Here is a 16,838-nt window from a genome sequence, read left to right on the forward strand (position 1 = left end):
GAAATATTATATTTTTTGTTTAAAGTAAACTATTTTGTTAAAAATTGAACTGCCTTATAAATAATTCGCATTTTGGCTTTATAATTCAACTATTTGTTTGAAAATGCATCTATGTTTGGTTGAATTTGAGCCTTTTTTGTTTGAAAATTCGACGATTTTATTGGAAATTCATCTTTGCAAGTTAAAAATTCAACTGTTTTATTAAAGTCATTCTTTATGGTCAAATTCAAAGGTTTTGTTTAAAATTTGTCCTGTTGGATTGAATATTCATCGTTTATGGTCCAACAGTCATCTTTTTGGTTAAAAATGTTTTTTTTTTGTAGTTAAAAAATGAAGTTTTTTGTTGAAAATTGAACTGCCCTTTTAAAAATTCATCTTTTTGGGCTGAAAATTCAACCATTTTTTTGCAAATGCTTCAGTTTTTAGTTGAATTTCAATGTTTTTTGTTTGAAAATTTGCTCGTTTTGTTAAGAGTCCCACTATTTTGTTTTTAAATTGATTTATTTTGTGGAGAACACAACACTTTTGTTAAAGTCATCTCCTTTGGTCGAGAATTGTACTATTTGGTTAAAAATGCAACTGTTTTTTGTTGAATTTTTCGTTAATTTCACGATTTTGTTGAAAATTAATCTATTTAGGTTAAAAACGAAACTGTTTTTTAAGTTTAATTATTTGTACGAAAATTCAACTATGTTGTTAAAGTTATCTTTTTTGGTCGTATACCCAACTGTGTTAGTTCAAATCCTTCCTTTGGATGTAAAATAATTCTTTCTTGATTAACAATCCAATTTTCTGCTAAAAAGTCAACTCTCTTCTAAAAAATACATATTTTTGTCTGGAAAATTCAACTTTTTGGTTAAAAGTTAAACTTTTTTCCAGAAATTCTTTTTTTTTTGGGTTTTGAAGTAAACTATTACCTAACAAATTCGACTTCCAGCTTGAAAACCTAACATCTTTGTTGAAAATGTTTCTTTTTTGCTTGAAAATTCATCTTTTTACTAGAATATTATTTTCGGTTGAAAATTCATCTATTTAATTATTTTTGTGAAAAATTGCCTTATTTCCCCGTTTTAAGAGAATTTTGAGCTGTGAAGTGTGTATTTTACAAATCGTAAAAATAATTATTTTGCCAAGAATTAAAATGACAAGAATTCTGGTGTTTTGAATTTTTCAATTCTCCTTTTAATTTTCTTTTTTTAAATCAAGCTTGAATTTCCTTCCATCGCAACAGGAAATTCATCTCGGTAATGGGCGAAAAAGCGCGACAATTTTCGCACTTTTTTTCTTCGCAGCTTTTTCGTTCATTCCAGAACCATTTCTCCGTTCTTCTTTAGAATTTTTAGAAATACTCGAAGTCGTCCTCTGCAGATGGGCGTAGAAACGAGGCAGATTTTTTGCCCTTGTCTTCTATTGCCTTCCGCCTCACACCCTCAGCTTTCTTTTGTGGACTTGGGTTTGGTACTCATCTCACCGAAATACCACGTTTTCAGACCACTGCACCGACAGTAATTTTGCTTAAAGCCTTATAAAAGGTTCCTAAATCTCTGCGAGCTGTCATCTTGTTGCCAGTACAAAAGTTCTGCGTTTTAGGAAAATATTTTCAAGTCAACATTTTTATGATTTATGGGGCAGTTCGAAATTTTTTGTTCATTCGCAGCTTATTAAGACGTTAATTGAATCGTTTATATCTCCCTACTTTATACTTTCCCCTCTTCAATCCTTACTCTCCTCCCTTATTCAACTAATAATCCCTTCCCCGAACCTCACTTACCCTCCCCTACTCACTCGGAATACCCTCCCTCGTTTCGAACCATTTCCCCTACTTTCCCTCACTTCTAATCAATTGCCCTACTTCTCATCTTATCAATTTTCGTACTTTTCCTCTCCTCTCCTACTTCTCTTCTCCTACTTCCACCCCCCTCATTTGACCCTCCAATTACCCTCCATTAGTCAGCTTCTTCCTGCTAAAGTTACCCTCTTCTCATGTCTTCATCTAATGCTCCTTTCTCCAGCTTGCATTACCCCTCCTCTACTTATACGCATTACCCTCTCTATTTTCCAACAATTTACGCTACATTCCCTCACTTCCACTTACTTCCCCTAGTTTCCCTCAATTCTACTCACTTCCTCTACTTTCCCTTTCCTCTCCTACTTCCACTCCCTTCACTTGATCCTTCGCTTAAACTCTCTTTGCCAACTTCTTCTGACTATCCTTACACCTCTCCTCACTTCTACAACTAATCCTTCCTTCTTCAACCCTCAGTTTCCCTCCCATACTAACCTGCATTATCCTTCCTCATTTTCAATCATTTTCCCTACGTTCCTTCGACTCGTGATCACTTGTCCCACTTGTCCTTTCGTTAGCTTCTTCCTGCTATACTTCAACCTCTCCTCACTTCTGCAGCTGATACTTTCTTCATCAGTCATCACTTCCCCTCCTCTATTCATCCCCATTAACCCTTCTCATTTCCAGTCATTTCCTCTGTTTTTCCTTACTTCCAGTCACTTCCCATCTCATAGCTTTCTCTATTTTCTCTCTTATCTCCTACTTTCACCGTTTTCACTTGAACCTTCGATTGACCGTTGGCTTACCATCCCTTTGCCAACTTCTTCCTGATATACTTCCTCTACTACTCACTTTTTTAGATAATAATCTCTTCCCTAGCAATCCCATGCCCTTCTCTACTCACCAGCACTGCCGCCCTCATTTTCAATCATTTTCCCTTACTTCCTATACATCCCGTTCTCTCAGCGCCTCTAAATTCCCAACTTATTTTCCTTTATGGTCACTACTTCCCCTCACCTCATTTCCCCTCAATTCTCCTACTTCCTTTCACGTTTTCCCTCTCTGTTTCTACTCCCCTACTCATATTTACCTACTTCCTCTACCCTAACTGCCCCTACTGACCTCCATTACTTCCAATTGCTTTCCCTACTTTCCTTCACTTTCACTAACTTTCTCTCACTTCCACCCGTTTCTCTTAGTTCTCCTTTCCTAATTTCCCCTAAATTCTCATACTTCCTTCCCTCATTTCCCCACATAACCATTACGTCCCTTTCCCTCATTTTCCTTCAGTTTCCCTACTTCTTCTAACACATTTTTCCTTACTTTTATCCCCTCCTTTTTATAACTCCCCTTTTCTTCATTTTCTCTCACTTATTTCTCTCTCATTTTACCTGCTTCCCCTTAAAATGAAAAGACCCTCATCCCCAACTTTTTAAGTTATTTTTTTGTTTTCGAGATAATTTTAAAAATGCCTAAAATAAAATACAAAACATACAAATATAATAGCGTGATTTTTTTATGAAAATAGGGAAATAATAGGGTTATGAATTCTTTGAAATAAAATTAATGTATGCCATATTGGATTCAATATAAAACTCTTAAGAGTTCAAGTCGAAACACATTGCATTTACAACCAAAGCTTCAAATTTTCCAACAAAAGTGATGTATCTTATGTACCTGAAGTTCCGAACGTTCAAGTGAACGAAATATATTTTCCCATTTCTATTTTGCCCATAAATATTGTTCTAATTGTAATTTATCAACTAATAAAATGAATTTTGGATAAGTAGTTTAACTTTAAATCAAGTACTTGAATTTTCCAAAAAGAGAATCAATTGTTACCAAAAAAGATGAATTCTCAATTAAAAATTCAATAGTTGAACTTTCAATTGAAAACGATGAATTTGTAGTTTAAAAAATTAATTTTCAGCAGCAAAGTACCGCGGATTTCTTACAAAATAGGTTAATCTTAAAACAATATAATGAACTCCTTATAAACTGGTTCAACTTTCAACGAAGTAGTTGAATTTTCAATGAAAAGTTAGATAGTTGAATTTTCAATTTAAATCTGTCAATTTTCAGCCGAAAATGATTTTAGTGAGTCTCCAACTAAATAGTAAAATTATCAATCAAAATAGATAAATTCTGAATCTCTGAACCAAAAATATATAATATTAGAATTTTTAATTAAAAAGAATCACAACTTTCAACGAAAAATATTTTTACATTTATGTGACAAACAAGAAAAAATTTAAGTTTCTTGAAAACAGGGGAAAAAGAGGAATTCTTTAAAAAAGTTGTGAAGAGGGGTATGGAGAAGAGTTTGAAGTCTGTATCCAGATGCTTCATTGAAAAATAAAATCACGGATTTACCTTTTTTCAAGCATTTCAAAAGATTGTTAGTCACATTTATGTTTTCCATATGTGATGTTACATTCTGCGTTAACCCCTCCCCCCTACTTTATAAATAATCACAATATCCCCTCACCCTCATGCAAGTGTGAGAGGGTTTTTGAATGAATCCTAAAAAAATGACGATTAGTCGTTTTATAATTTGAATTCTTGACGGTTCAATGATTCATGGAAATGAAATTGAGACATCGATCGCAAATCGTTTTTTTCTTGTTTACACATAATCCTCCAAATTTAAATGGGAAAGTTTGATCTTTTCACATTCGGGTAATATAAAACTTTTCAGCCTTTTTTTAGCGAATATTGGAAATTTGATTGCTTTAAAATTTGAATGTTGGTAACTTCACTATTTATGAATTTGAAAAAGGGACAGTCATCTCTTTTCAGTTCCAATTACTGTTGTACGTCAAAGCTTTTAAATAATATGTTATCCAATTTGGATATCAGATTTAATTTATGAAACCTTTTTCAAGTTAGCAAAAGTGGATGAAATGTGCATGGTTATAAAAATGTAAAAAGGACGTTTGATAGGAATTTGTTCAATTATTTTCTATTTTGTTTCAGCAATTCTTTCCGTCTGAAATGGTTGCTTTCCCACACGAGGATGACAAAGGAACCTTAGCCGATGCCGAAAGCATTTTGAGGGTAAATATATTTACGATATTAATTTGTTAAAAAAACTTTATGTTAAATGCGAGTGAACGTTTTAAAACGAAAAAAAAATTGGTCAAAGTAGGCACTGTAAGTCTAAAAAATGAGTTTCGTAGCCTATTATAACGGCAAGTCGTTCAAATCTCCCGCTCCTTTAAGTTCCCTCACCTACTCCCCCCTACGTTCTCATACTTTCACTCTCCTCTCCTATATCCACTCTCCACAATTCACTCTTCGCTTCCTCTCCAACCCCAACTATTACCTCTCATACTTCCCCCTCTTTGCATGTTACTAGGTAACACTGCTCTTCCCCAGGCCTCAGTTCCCCTCCCTTACTCACTTGAATCACCTCCTGGCTCTCCGCCTTACTTTTACTCACTCTTCCTATTTCTCCCTCCATCATTTCATTTTCCTACTTCCCTTTTATCATTAACCTTCACTTCCGCACCCTTGATTCCCCTCACTTCTAGTCCAGCTTTCATTTCATCTACTTTCCCTCACCTTCCCTCTAGTTCTTCCCATTTTTATTTATTATGCGTAACTTGCTTGCAATCTTCTTAATTCTTCCAAATAATGAGATATATCTGAATTAATCTTAATTCTCTGAATTATCTGGATTCCTTAAGTTCGTGGAATTTTAAGAATTTTGAATAATACAAAGAATTGCGAGGAATTCAGAATATTCAAGGAATTCAGATAACTAAGAGAATTTTAGGAATTTCAGAGCACTTAGCAAATTTAGGGAACTCAGATTATTTGAGAAATTTAGAGACGGTCGGTAATTTAGAGAATTCAAGAAATTCAAGATATCCAATTAGTTCAGGGAACGTAGAGAAATAAAAGATTTTAGAGAATTAAGGACATTCAAGGATTTCAGGGATTTCAGAGGATTTCGGGTATTTCAAAGCGTTTAGGGATTTGAGATTATTCCAGGAAATCCGGGAATTCAGAGAATTTAAAGTTCCATAGAATTAAGGAATACATAGATAGTCAAAAATTCGAAGAATTCAAGAATTTCAGGGGATTCAGAAAATTTGAATGATTTCAGAGCTCTTGTGGAATTCAGTGAATCAGAATTTTCAAGGAATTTTGAATATTCATGTAATTTTGGATATTTACAAATGACAGGGAATTCAGAAGAACGTAAGAGATTCAGGGGATTAAGAGAATTTCAGGAATTCCGAATATTTAAGGAATGCATAAAATTCATAATATTCAAGGGTATCAGAGAATTCAATGAATTCCGGAATTTAGGTAATTAAGAAAATTGCAAGGATTTCAGAGAATTTAGAACATTCTAGGATTTCAGAGATTTCAAAACACTTAGGGATTTCAGATTATTCCAAGGATCTCCGAAATTTAGAGAAATCAAGGATTTCAGTGAATTTTAGGATTTTATAGAAATCAAGAAATACAGAGAATTCAAGGAATTTTAGACTGAGATAAATTCTTAGAATTTAAGGATTTTCAGGAAATTCGGAGAATTTCAAGGGTTTCAGAGCGCTTATGGAATTCAAGGAATTGCAGGAATTCCGAATATTCAAGAATTCCAACTGCTTATGTAATGAAAGATATTTAAGGATTATATGAAGTTCAGAAGAATGGCAGGAATTCTTGGGATTTAGAGAATTCAAAGAATGTCAGAAATTCCGAATATTCAAGGAATTCAGGGCATTCAGAATATTCAGGAATATAAGAGAATTAAAGGAATTAAATTATTCAGGATATTCAAGGAATTTAGTTAATTAAGAGAGTTTCAAAGACTTCAGAACATTCAAGGAATTCAGAGATTATCAGAAATTTACAGAATCAAGGAAATTCACGATATTTAAAGATTTTAAGGAAAGTAATCAAACATTTAAGAGAATTTAGGGTATTCAAGGGTTTTTAGACAATTTCAGAGATTTCATAGCGTTTAGGGTACTCAGATTATTTCAAGAATTCCGGGAATTTTTAGAATTTCAGGAATTCCAAAGCGCTTAGGGAATTCAAGAAATTTCAGGAATTCAGAATATTCCAGGTATCTTAAGGATTTTTAATAATGAAGAATTTCAGGGAATTCATATAAATTAAGATTTTTAGAAAATTCAAGGAAATCAAAGGTTTACACGAATTTCGAGAATTCAAGGAATACAAAAAATTTAGAATATTAGAAAAAATCTAGAATTTTAAGGAATTCAAAGAATTTCAAGAATTTTAGAAAATTTAAAAATTTAAAGAATTTAGAAAATTCACGGAATTCAATATATTTAAGAAATGCTGGGAATTTAAACAATTTCGGGGATCTTAGACCATTCACAGAATGAAATAAATTGATGCAAGTGATGAATTAACTAACTAAAATTAATTCTAAACAATTAAGAATATTTGAATATCTAATTATTGGATTTAAGAATTCAGAAAGTTGAGAAACATTTAGAAATTTCAAGAATTCGCGATATTCGAGGAATTCAGGCGATGAAGAAAATTTAAAGAATGTCAGGAATTGAGAATATTCAAGGATTTTCGGAAACTCTAGGTATTCAGAGAATCATGAATATTGAAGGAATTGAAGATATTGGAGGAATTCAGGAGGGATCAGATACTTTAAAAATCAGAGAATTCAGGGAATTTCAGGAAATCATAATATTCATCGAGTTTAGAGGATTGAGAGAATTCCTAATATCAAAGGAAGTGAGGATATTTAAGGAATTTAAGGATTTCAGGAAATTCAACGAATTTTCGAGATTTAAGAGCGTTTAGGTAATTTAAAGAATTCAGGGAATTCAGAATATTTCAACAATTCAGGAAATTTATATTATCAAAGGATTTTATATAATTGAAGAAATTTCGAGATTTTAAGGAATTTAGTAAATCTGCAATATGCTTTTAAGTTCAGTAGCAATTCTAATATATTGTAACAATGAATTTAATTATTTTTACTAAAACTGATATCAGACGTCAAAAAGGTTGAAGGCTTGTTCTTTATTTTAAGTATTTCAAGTCATAAAAAAAAAAATTTATTGATAGGAAAATAAAATTAATAAAACATATTAAGTTAAACGTCAAATAAATTCATTTCAAAAATATTAGTTTCTGATAATTAATTTTTTAATTAATTAGCATTGATTTAAGAAAATGTACTTGAATAAAAAAACGTTATCTTCTCTAATTAACTGTATTTGAGAAATCTGTTATATCATCGGGGATGGTAATGACCGATCAGATGAAGATACTAATCACATTACGCGAAAATAGAAATCTAGATTATCGATCTAAGATACCCCTCAAGTTATGAATTTTTAGTTTTTCTCATATTTGTAATACTGAATTTTTTCTTTTATGAAAAGTCCCTCTTCTTCGCTCCGCTGGGAATCGAACCCAGGTCTACAGATTGCTTAGTGGTAAGCGCACTTGACATGAAATCGGTAGAACTGGGTTCGATTCCCAGCGAAGGGAACGAGAAGGGTATTTTTTCACAGATAAAGTTCAATATTAAGTGTATTTTTTCAGATAAGAAAAATTTATTTCAATCAAGAAAGTTCACATTAATCCTTATAAAATAAAAAAAAAATTAATTTACTCCAATTCCTTTAGTACATAAAGATTACAAATCGTAAGGAATTCTCCTTTTTTTGTCTGGTTTTAGCATTATTTGTCTCAAGAGGACAGTGAGTGCCCACAAGTTTTCAGTGCAGTATGGATGAGAGAGGATGGTTCTAATACGTGGAAAAAGACAGATATGTTGCTTTTTGGGCGCAAACTTTACACCACGAAAAAGGTAAGTTTATTAACACTAATTTATTGAAAATCATCCAACATTATTTGCCCTTCAACGGTTCTAAATTTTCCTAAACAGGACCTGAAATTTCAGCAACGGTAACTGCATAAACTTTAGTCACATATTTTATAAAATTCTGTTACAATTTAGAAATTGTAAGTTACTGTGACTAAAAATTTCATGGGATTTGACGTGAAAAGCAGACTCACAAAAACAAAGATAATTCGCTCATCAAACTTTTGCAGTTCATTGCCGCCCATGTACGTTATTTTTAACCAAAGACATAATTTTTTTCTCAATTTGTCGCGGTCCCTCTCATCCGGAAACTGCAGAGGCCATCATTTCTAGGATTATCCTTAACCGGGGGCCCTTATATCGGGAGTTGATTGCAATTGCTAAATTTTATGACACAATTTTAACTTTTTTTTTAACTTGTGACCCTATTTATACTACTTTTCATCTCTAAAGTGAGTCCCTGTCATGCTATTCAATTTTCAGCGGAACCATTCTCTAAAACCTTATGAATGTGTATGTTTACAACAAGGAGCATTAGAGGAGATTATGTTGATTTGTTGAAACGCTTTAGTTTCGTGTCACTGAAGGGTAGTGGAGCTTTTACGTGGAGATCTTATAACTATACCTAAGCTTCTGAGAGGTTTAGTTCATTGTAGTTTCCGGTTAAGCAATTTACAGTTGCTGGTCCCACAGCACTCCGTTCATCTGCTTTCTACCCTTCTATCTTTCAGTGTCTCAACTCAAACGAATTTGTTGTGGGCAAAGTACTTCTGTGCGGTTCTCTGAAACATAATTAACTTCCCATCCAATTACGTTATACTTAGCACAATTCTAACTGTTACTCGACATTAAAATCCAGGGCGACCACAGGTCAGGGAAAACCTAGAAATCGGGGAAAGGTCAGGGATTGTGAAAAAATGATCAAAAGTCAAGGAATTTCTTTAGGAAGCACTTTAAGGTGCTTCAAATGCTTGGGAGTTTGCTAGATCTAAAATAGGTATGCAAGAATAAATTTTTTAATGTAATATTTTTGATCAGATAGTCTGAAGGCAATTTTACCAGTTTGGATAAGGTTTTTCTAAAAAATATTCTTGTTCTTTTCTTTTTGCATTTGAAAATGAAGTGTGTTTTCGCGCCTGAAACCGGCAACACTCTGGATATAGTCACATTAATATGACAATTGATCCTTTTCTAAAGATTTAATCTTTTTGGTTAATAAATATCTCTACCTGGTTGAAGATTTTTGTATTTTGTTGAAATTTTGTCTTTTTTTGTATAAAGTTAATCTTTTTGATTAAAAATTCATTTTTCTGGTTGAAGATTTAACTAGTTTGTTATAAAACTCAACAATTTGCTTGAAAATTGAAATGTGTGTAAAAAATTTAACTATCAGGTCAAAAATATTGATCTTTTGGCTTGAAAATTCATGTATTTTGTTTAAAACTGGCCTTTTTAGGTAGAAAATTAAGCTTCTTTAACTCACAAATTTGGTTCAAAATTCATCTTTTTTGTTTATCTTCATATGGTTGAAAACTTATATTTTTAGCTGATAATTCTGCTTATAGTTTGGAAATTTAGCTATTTTCTTGAAAATTTAATTTATTCGTTAATTTTTTTTGTCGATCATTCAAAAGTTTTGTTTATCATTCGTGTTTCTGGATAGAGAATTCGTCTTTTACCTAGAAAAATTGTCGTTTTTGGTCAACAATTAAGTTTTTTGTTGAAAAATCAATTTTTTTGAAAGTTAATATGTGAGAGTTAAACATTAACTTTTTTGTAGGAAATTCGCATTCTTGACATAGAAATTGAACAATTTGATATCAAATTTGACTTTAAGATTGAAAATTTATTTATTTTGTTAAAAATTTGACTTTTTGGTAGAATATTAATTTTTCGGGTTAAAAATCCAACTGTTTCTTTTATAATTAATCTGTTTGGTTTCTTACGTTCTTCTGTTCCGTTTTTACTGACTAAATCTAACTGTTTTTCTTTATTTTACAGTACATAACATATTTTAGTTGTAATTTGCAAAATATTACATTGATCGTTAAAAATTCATCGTTTTAGGCTGAAGTTTTAACTCCTTTGTTAAAGTTGAACTTATTTCTTAAAAATTAATTTATTTTATTTTGAAAATTAACATTTTTTTGGTCTTATGGGTTAAAAATGTTTTTTCTTAACTAAAAATTTAACTATTTTTTCAAAGCATTCTGCTTGTTTTGAAAATTCATCTAACTTTTTTGTTGAAAAAAAGTTTCTGGAAATTTAAATATTGTGTTAAAAATTTGACTGATTGGTTGTAAATGAAATTTTTGCGAAAACTAATATTCTCGAAAATCATTTTTTATTGTCGTTCAAACTCAAAAATTTTATTCAAAATTCATCATTGTCGATGTTAGGAATTTAAAAAATTTTAAATTAGAATGTTTTGTCTTGAAATTTCAACTATTATATTTTTTCTTGGTATATTCATCTCTTGAGATTAAAAATTAAACTCATTGGTTGAAATTTGAACTTTTTACTCAAAAGTTTATAATTATAGTTGAAAATTAGTTTTTTTGTTTAAAAAAACAAAATTCGTCTGGAAATTTAACTATTGTGTTGAAAATTCTAACGATTCGCTGTGAATTAAGGTTTTTTTCTAAAAGTTAATATCCTCGTGTTATAAATTCTACTGTTTTGTAAACATTTCGTTTTTTTTTCTAAAAAATTCAGCAATAGGGTAAAAAAACTCAAGTAAGTATTTCGTACAAAATATAACTGTTTTGTAATAAATTTTATTTTCTTATTTGAAATTAATTCTCTTCATTGAAAGTGTGACAACTTCATTTTGTGTTAAAAACTAAACTAACATTCTTGAAAATTAGTATTTTCTGATATTAAGTTAATTTTCTTTTTTTAAATTTATCTATTTCTTAAAAAATGTAAGTATTTTTGTGATAATTCATCTTTTTGGTATAAAATTCATCTTCTGTGTTTAAAATCCATCTTTTTGATTGAAAATTCCACAGTTTTGTAAAAAGCTAATGTTTTGTTGTTGAAAATACAACTTTTCGGTTAAAAATTAATATTTTTTGGTTGGTGAATCAACCATTTGGTCAAACATATCTTTATTTTGAAGAAAATTCGTCTTTTCTTGCAGAAAATTTATCTTGTCGGTTGATAATTCATCCTTTTTGCTTTAAAATGCAACTGTTTGGTTAACAATTCAACTACCTTGTTAAAAAATTTTTAACAAGGTGGTTGTTTCACCCTTCTTCCCATGTTTTGAGAGCAATTTGTTCCGTGAAGCCTGCAAATTATTAATATTGCTATTGAAAAAAGACGTTAAATTTTTTTTTGTTTGCCTTTTTATTTGCTTTATTTTCGAGGCGTAGCACTTACGTATAATTTGAGTTTGATTGTCTTTTCTTCTTAGCAATAATTGGAATTTTTTGCGAGTAGGAAATTACTCGAGTCTAATTTGGTCAAGGGACTTGCAAGATCCGCTTGCACTCTATAATATAACTGCTTTCTGTAATTTCTTTGAACGGTCCTTAAAGGGTGCGTGACGAGGAGTCTCCATTGATGATTTCGCGTTGCAGGTCGAGTAAACACGTTTCAGTCGTTCATGCGAGACGATTTCACGCTACACGAACTGTTACACGGTTGGTAAAATGTTTCACCATGCTCCTATTCCCCCTCTTCTTCTTCATTATCATGATCATCATTTTCTTCATTGTCTTCTTCTTCCTCTTCTTCTTCTTCCTGTCCTCCTCCTCCTGCTCTTCCTCCTCCTTCTCCTCCTGCTCCTCCTCCTCTTCCTCTTCTTCCTCCTCCTCCTCCCCTTCCTCTTCTTTCTCTTCTTTTTCTTCACCTTCTCGTTTTGCTCCTCTTATTTCTCTTCTCTTTCTTCCTCTTCTTTTTTTTTCATCTTCTTCCGCTTCTTCAGCCTCTTGTAATTCTTCTTCTCTTCCTCTTCTTCCTCGTCAAAAGATTTTAAATCATTTCAAATATTTTAAGGTATTTAAGAAGATTCCAAAGAATTTGTAATTGATTTAATTAATTTAAAGGATTTTTAAAGGGTTTAAACTATTTCAGCGTATTTCAAAAGATTCCAAGGAATTTTTAATTCATTTCAAGAATTTGAAGAGATTTCAAAGGATTTGAAATATTTTAGGCCATGGCCAGGTTTCTTATAAAAAGATGCGTTTTTACTTCCCCTATTAATTAGGTCCAAAACTTCTAATTTGTTTCAAAACCTTATGGATATTTGACTAACTCTGTGAAATTAGGTTAGAAATATTTTTTTAAACTCTTAGAAAGTTTATTTAAATTAATTTCAGTAAATAGGCGTCGAGACAGCTTGCCAGAAAGATAAATCTATTTTTCTTTTTTGATCAATTTTTCTTTTTTGATCAATTTTATAATCTCAATTTCCTTTTTAAAATGAGATCAAGTCCATAATAAAATATTTACTTTTTTCAATTCATCAACAAAAATGTGGAAGCGTGCACAAAACAAAAAAAGCAGGAACGCAGAAACCATTCCGGAATTCAAAAAATCTTCCTCTCCTTTTTTCTTCCTGCTCCTTCTTTTGCTCCTCCTCCTGCTCCTTCTGCTCCTCCCCCCCCCCTACTCCTTCTCCTTCTCTTGCTCTTTCTTCTCTTCATTTCTACTCTTTTTATTGCTCCTCCTTTTGGTCTTCCTCCTCCTCATCGTCCTCTTTATTTTCTTCCTCTCCTTCCTTGTCAAAAGATTTTAAAAGATTTCAAATATTTTAAGGTATTTGAGAAGATTATGAAAAATTTGTAATTGATTTTAATATAATATTCTCAAATGATTTAAAATATTTTAGAGTATTTTAAAAGATTTCAAGACATTTTGAATTGATTTCAAGGGATTTGAAATATGTTAGGCCATCACCAGGTTTCTGTTAGAAAAAAATGCATTTTTACTTCCCTTTTCACCTTTTATCCTAGAGCCGTTAAGCTCAAAAAACGCATTAAAGACGCAGAAATAATTCCGGGATTAAAAAATTCTTCCTTGACTTCTTCCTTCTCCTTATTCTTTTGCTTCTCCTTCTCCTCCTCCTGCTCGTTCTTGTCTTAATCCTCCTCCTTCCCCTCCTCATCCCTCCTCTTTCTCCTTCAGGAGCTTGACTGTCGCTTGACTGACTGATTTTCGTCTTGTGCACGTTTCCACATTTTTTATCATAACTCGAGAACTAATAAATATTTTATTTTGTTTTTGATCTAATTTATTAAAGGAGATTTCGGGTTAAAATCAAGCAAAGTTACAATTTTTCCGATTCATTTCCCGTAAGAATGCAGTAAGTGGAATCTGAGAATAAAAAATAGGCCTAACGCCAAAATAGGTCGATTTTTCTCACATTTTATTTCAGCCCTTATTTATCGAAATTACTTTAAATTGTGCACAGTCGACACAGAATGTAATAAGCTTGATATAAGTTTCTTAACAATCTTTCTGATCTGATTTTTTGCAGAGTTAATCACTTTCTGAGGCAAACCTTTGTCTAATCCGATTTTCGTCAGCCGAGGCACATTTTTTTAAAAATTATTTCAAGTTCACAGGAAATTTATTTTTAAAAGAAAAACTAGTGAACGTAAAGACGAAAGTAGAGATAAAACCATACCAGGCGGTAATTTTAAGTTATTTATAAGTAAAGTTAATCGGTTTATACGTATACAGGTGTAAGCTGCTTTTGATGTAAAGCCTTTTTTCTGCGAGTGCGAACGATTCTGACTTCGTGTAAATTCTCTCGCGTTATTTATTTTCTTTCAGTTATTCGACTTCCAGATTTACTACTCTTTCGCTTATTCCCCTCTTTTATCTCTTTTGAAATCATTCCTTTTTTCCTTCTGTTTTCAAGAACCTTCCCCTTTTCTGCTTTTTTTTAATTAATAGAAACCCATAGGAAAATCTATTTATTTTTGGTTAAAAGTTCATTCTTTTTGGTTGATAAACCTACTATTATAATTTTAGTATAGATTAAATTTTTTTAGTAAAAAATTCTACAATTTTGTTGAACATTTAAGTATTTTCTTGAAAACCCAACTATTTTGTTGAAAGTTCATATTTTTGTTAAAAATTTGTCTTCTTTGATAGAAAATTCGTTCTTTTCATTGAAAATCCATCCTTTTTGGTAAAAATGACATTTTTTGGTTGAGAGTTCGTCTTTCGTTTTTGGAAATATCCTATTTTGTTAAGAATACAACTTTAAAAAAAAATTCCTCTTTTTGACTTGAAAATTCAACTATTTGTTTCAAAATTTTAGTGCTTGGTTAAAAATTAAAAATTTGGTTGAAAATTAATTTGTCTGTTGATAACTCATATTTTTGATTAAAAATTCAACTATTTGGGTAAAAATTAAACTATTCATTTGAAACTTTAATTATTTGGTAGAAGTCTAACCTTTGTTGAAAAATCATTTTTTTTTTCATTTTTCCGTTTGAAAATTTATCTTTTATAAATCAAAAGATCAAATGTTTGTTATAAAAATCACAAATTTGTTTGAAATGTCGTCTTCTTGTTTGGAAATTGAACTGTCTTGTTAGAAAATTCTGTTTTTTTTTAATAGAAAATTAATCTTTTTAGTACAAATGTCATGTTTAGAGATAAAATAATCGATTTTGTTAAAAATTTAACTTCCTTTCAAATAATTTGACTTTGAGCTTGGAAAATCAACCAAATATTTTTTCTTTTGTTTTTTTTGCAAATTTATCTCTTTTCTTTATCGATTCAATTACTTTGTTGAACATTAATCTTATTAGTTCAGAATTCGTTAATCCAATTGGGTTGAAAATGACCATTTTATTGAAAATTCATTTAATTAAAGATTTAATTTTTTTGTCAAACATATTTTTTTAACTTCATCTCTTAGTTGACAATTTAATTGTTTAATTGAAAATGGACTTTTTCGTGGAAAATTTATGTTTTCGCATTGAAAATTCAACTGTTTTGTAGAAAATTCTTTATTTTTGTTTAAAAATGTAACTATTGGGTTGAAAATGAACTTTTTGGTTGATTCGTATTTTCGCGTTAAAAATTCTACTGTTTTATGGAAGATTCCTCTTTTTTGCTTGCAAATTGAACTATTCTTTTGAAACTTAATTTTTGTTGGAAAATTCATATTTTTGCTTTCAAAGCACAACAGTTTTCTAGAAAATTAATTTTTCTAGATGATAAGTTCAGCCATTTTGGTACAAGTTCAACTATTTGGTTAGAAATTCTTTTTTTTTTCTTCAAAATTCTACAATTTGGTAAAAATATTAACTATTTGGTTAAAAATAAACTTTTTTGTTGATAATTCTACTGTTTCGTAAAAATTTGTACCCTTTTTAAAAAAGTTAATCATTTAATAAGAAATTTAGCTATCCTGGTTGAAATTAAACTTTTTTTTCCAAAAATTCATATTTTCGGATAGAAAACTCAATTTTTTCTAGTAATTTTTCTTTTAATTCACCTTTCTTGGTTAACGATTGAACTATTTTATTGAAGATTCATCCTTTTGGTTAAAAATTCATTTCTTTGTTTGAAAATTAAACTATTTGGTTGCAAATTAAATTTTGGAATAAAAATTAATATCTTCGCGTTAAAAGTGCAACTGTTTCATAGAAAAATCGTATTTTTTGCTTGGAAATAGAAATACTTGATTGAAAATTCTTCCTGTTTAATAAAAAATATTTCAACAATTTGGTAAAAAGATAAACTATTTGGTTGAAAATTAACTTTTTTGTTCAAAATTCATATATTTGCTATAAAAATTCAACTGTTTTATAGAAAATTTGTCTCTTTTGCTCAAAAATTTAACCGCATTTTGTACAAAATTCAGCTATCTGGTTGAAATTGAACTTTTTCGTTTTAAAATTGCTGTGAAGTGTTAAGTTTTCTTTTTTCAGAAAATGAACATTCTTGTTTTAAAAATTCATCATTCTGTTTAAAAACTGAACTAGTTGCTTAAAAATTAATCTAATTTGCATGAAAACGTGATATATTTCGATTCTATATCTTAGAAATTTGTAGCGTTTGAAATAGCATTAAATTTATTACCTGGATTAATTTTTTTTTTTAAATTTATTCCCTCGTTATTCCTCTATTTCGTCAAAAATCACCTAATTTGCTACTTTTCGAGAGTATTTCAGTCTGCATAGTCTAAACATTTCTAATACCTTATTTTAACATTTCCAATAAAAATACCTTTCATTTAATTTA

General features: G+C 30.4%; 1 protein-coding gene across 5 annotated transcripts in view; it reads left to right on the forward strand.

Moving 5' to 3' along the window:
* Positions 1-16,838, forward strand: part of LOC117175914 (growth factor receptor-bound protein 14-like) — a 1,501,030-nt gene that overhangs the window by 522,853 nt on the left and 961,339 nt on the right. For all 5 annotated transcript variants that reach the window (XM_033365756.1, XM_033365759.1, XM_033365761.1 and 2 more), the window contains 2 exons: positions 4,763-4,843; positions 8,478-8,609. In XM_033365756.1, the coding sequence (XP_033221647.1) occupies positions 4,763-4,843; positions 8,478-8,609 (213 nt within the window). The remainder of the gene's footprint in view (positions 1-4,762; positions 4,844-8,477; positions 8,610-16,838) is intronic.

Source organism: Belonocnema kinseyi, chromosome 7, assembly GCF_010883055.1.
Source record: "Belonocnema kinseyi isolate 2016_QV_RU_SX_M_011 chromosome 7, B_treatae_v1, whole genome shotgun sequence".
Classification (NCBI taxonomy): Eukaryota; Metazoa; Arthropoda; class Insecta; order Hymenoptera; family Cynipidae; genus Belonocnema; species Belonocnema kinseyi.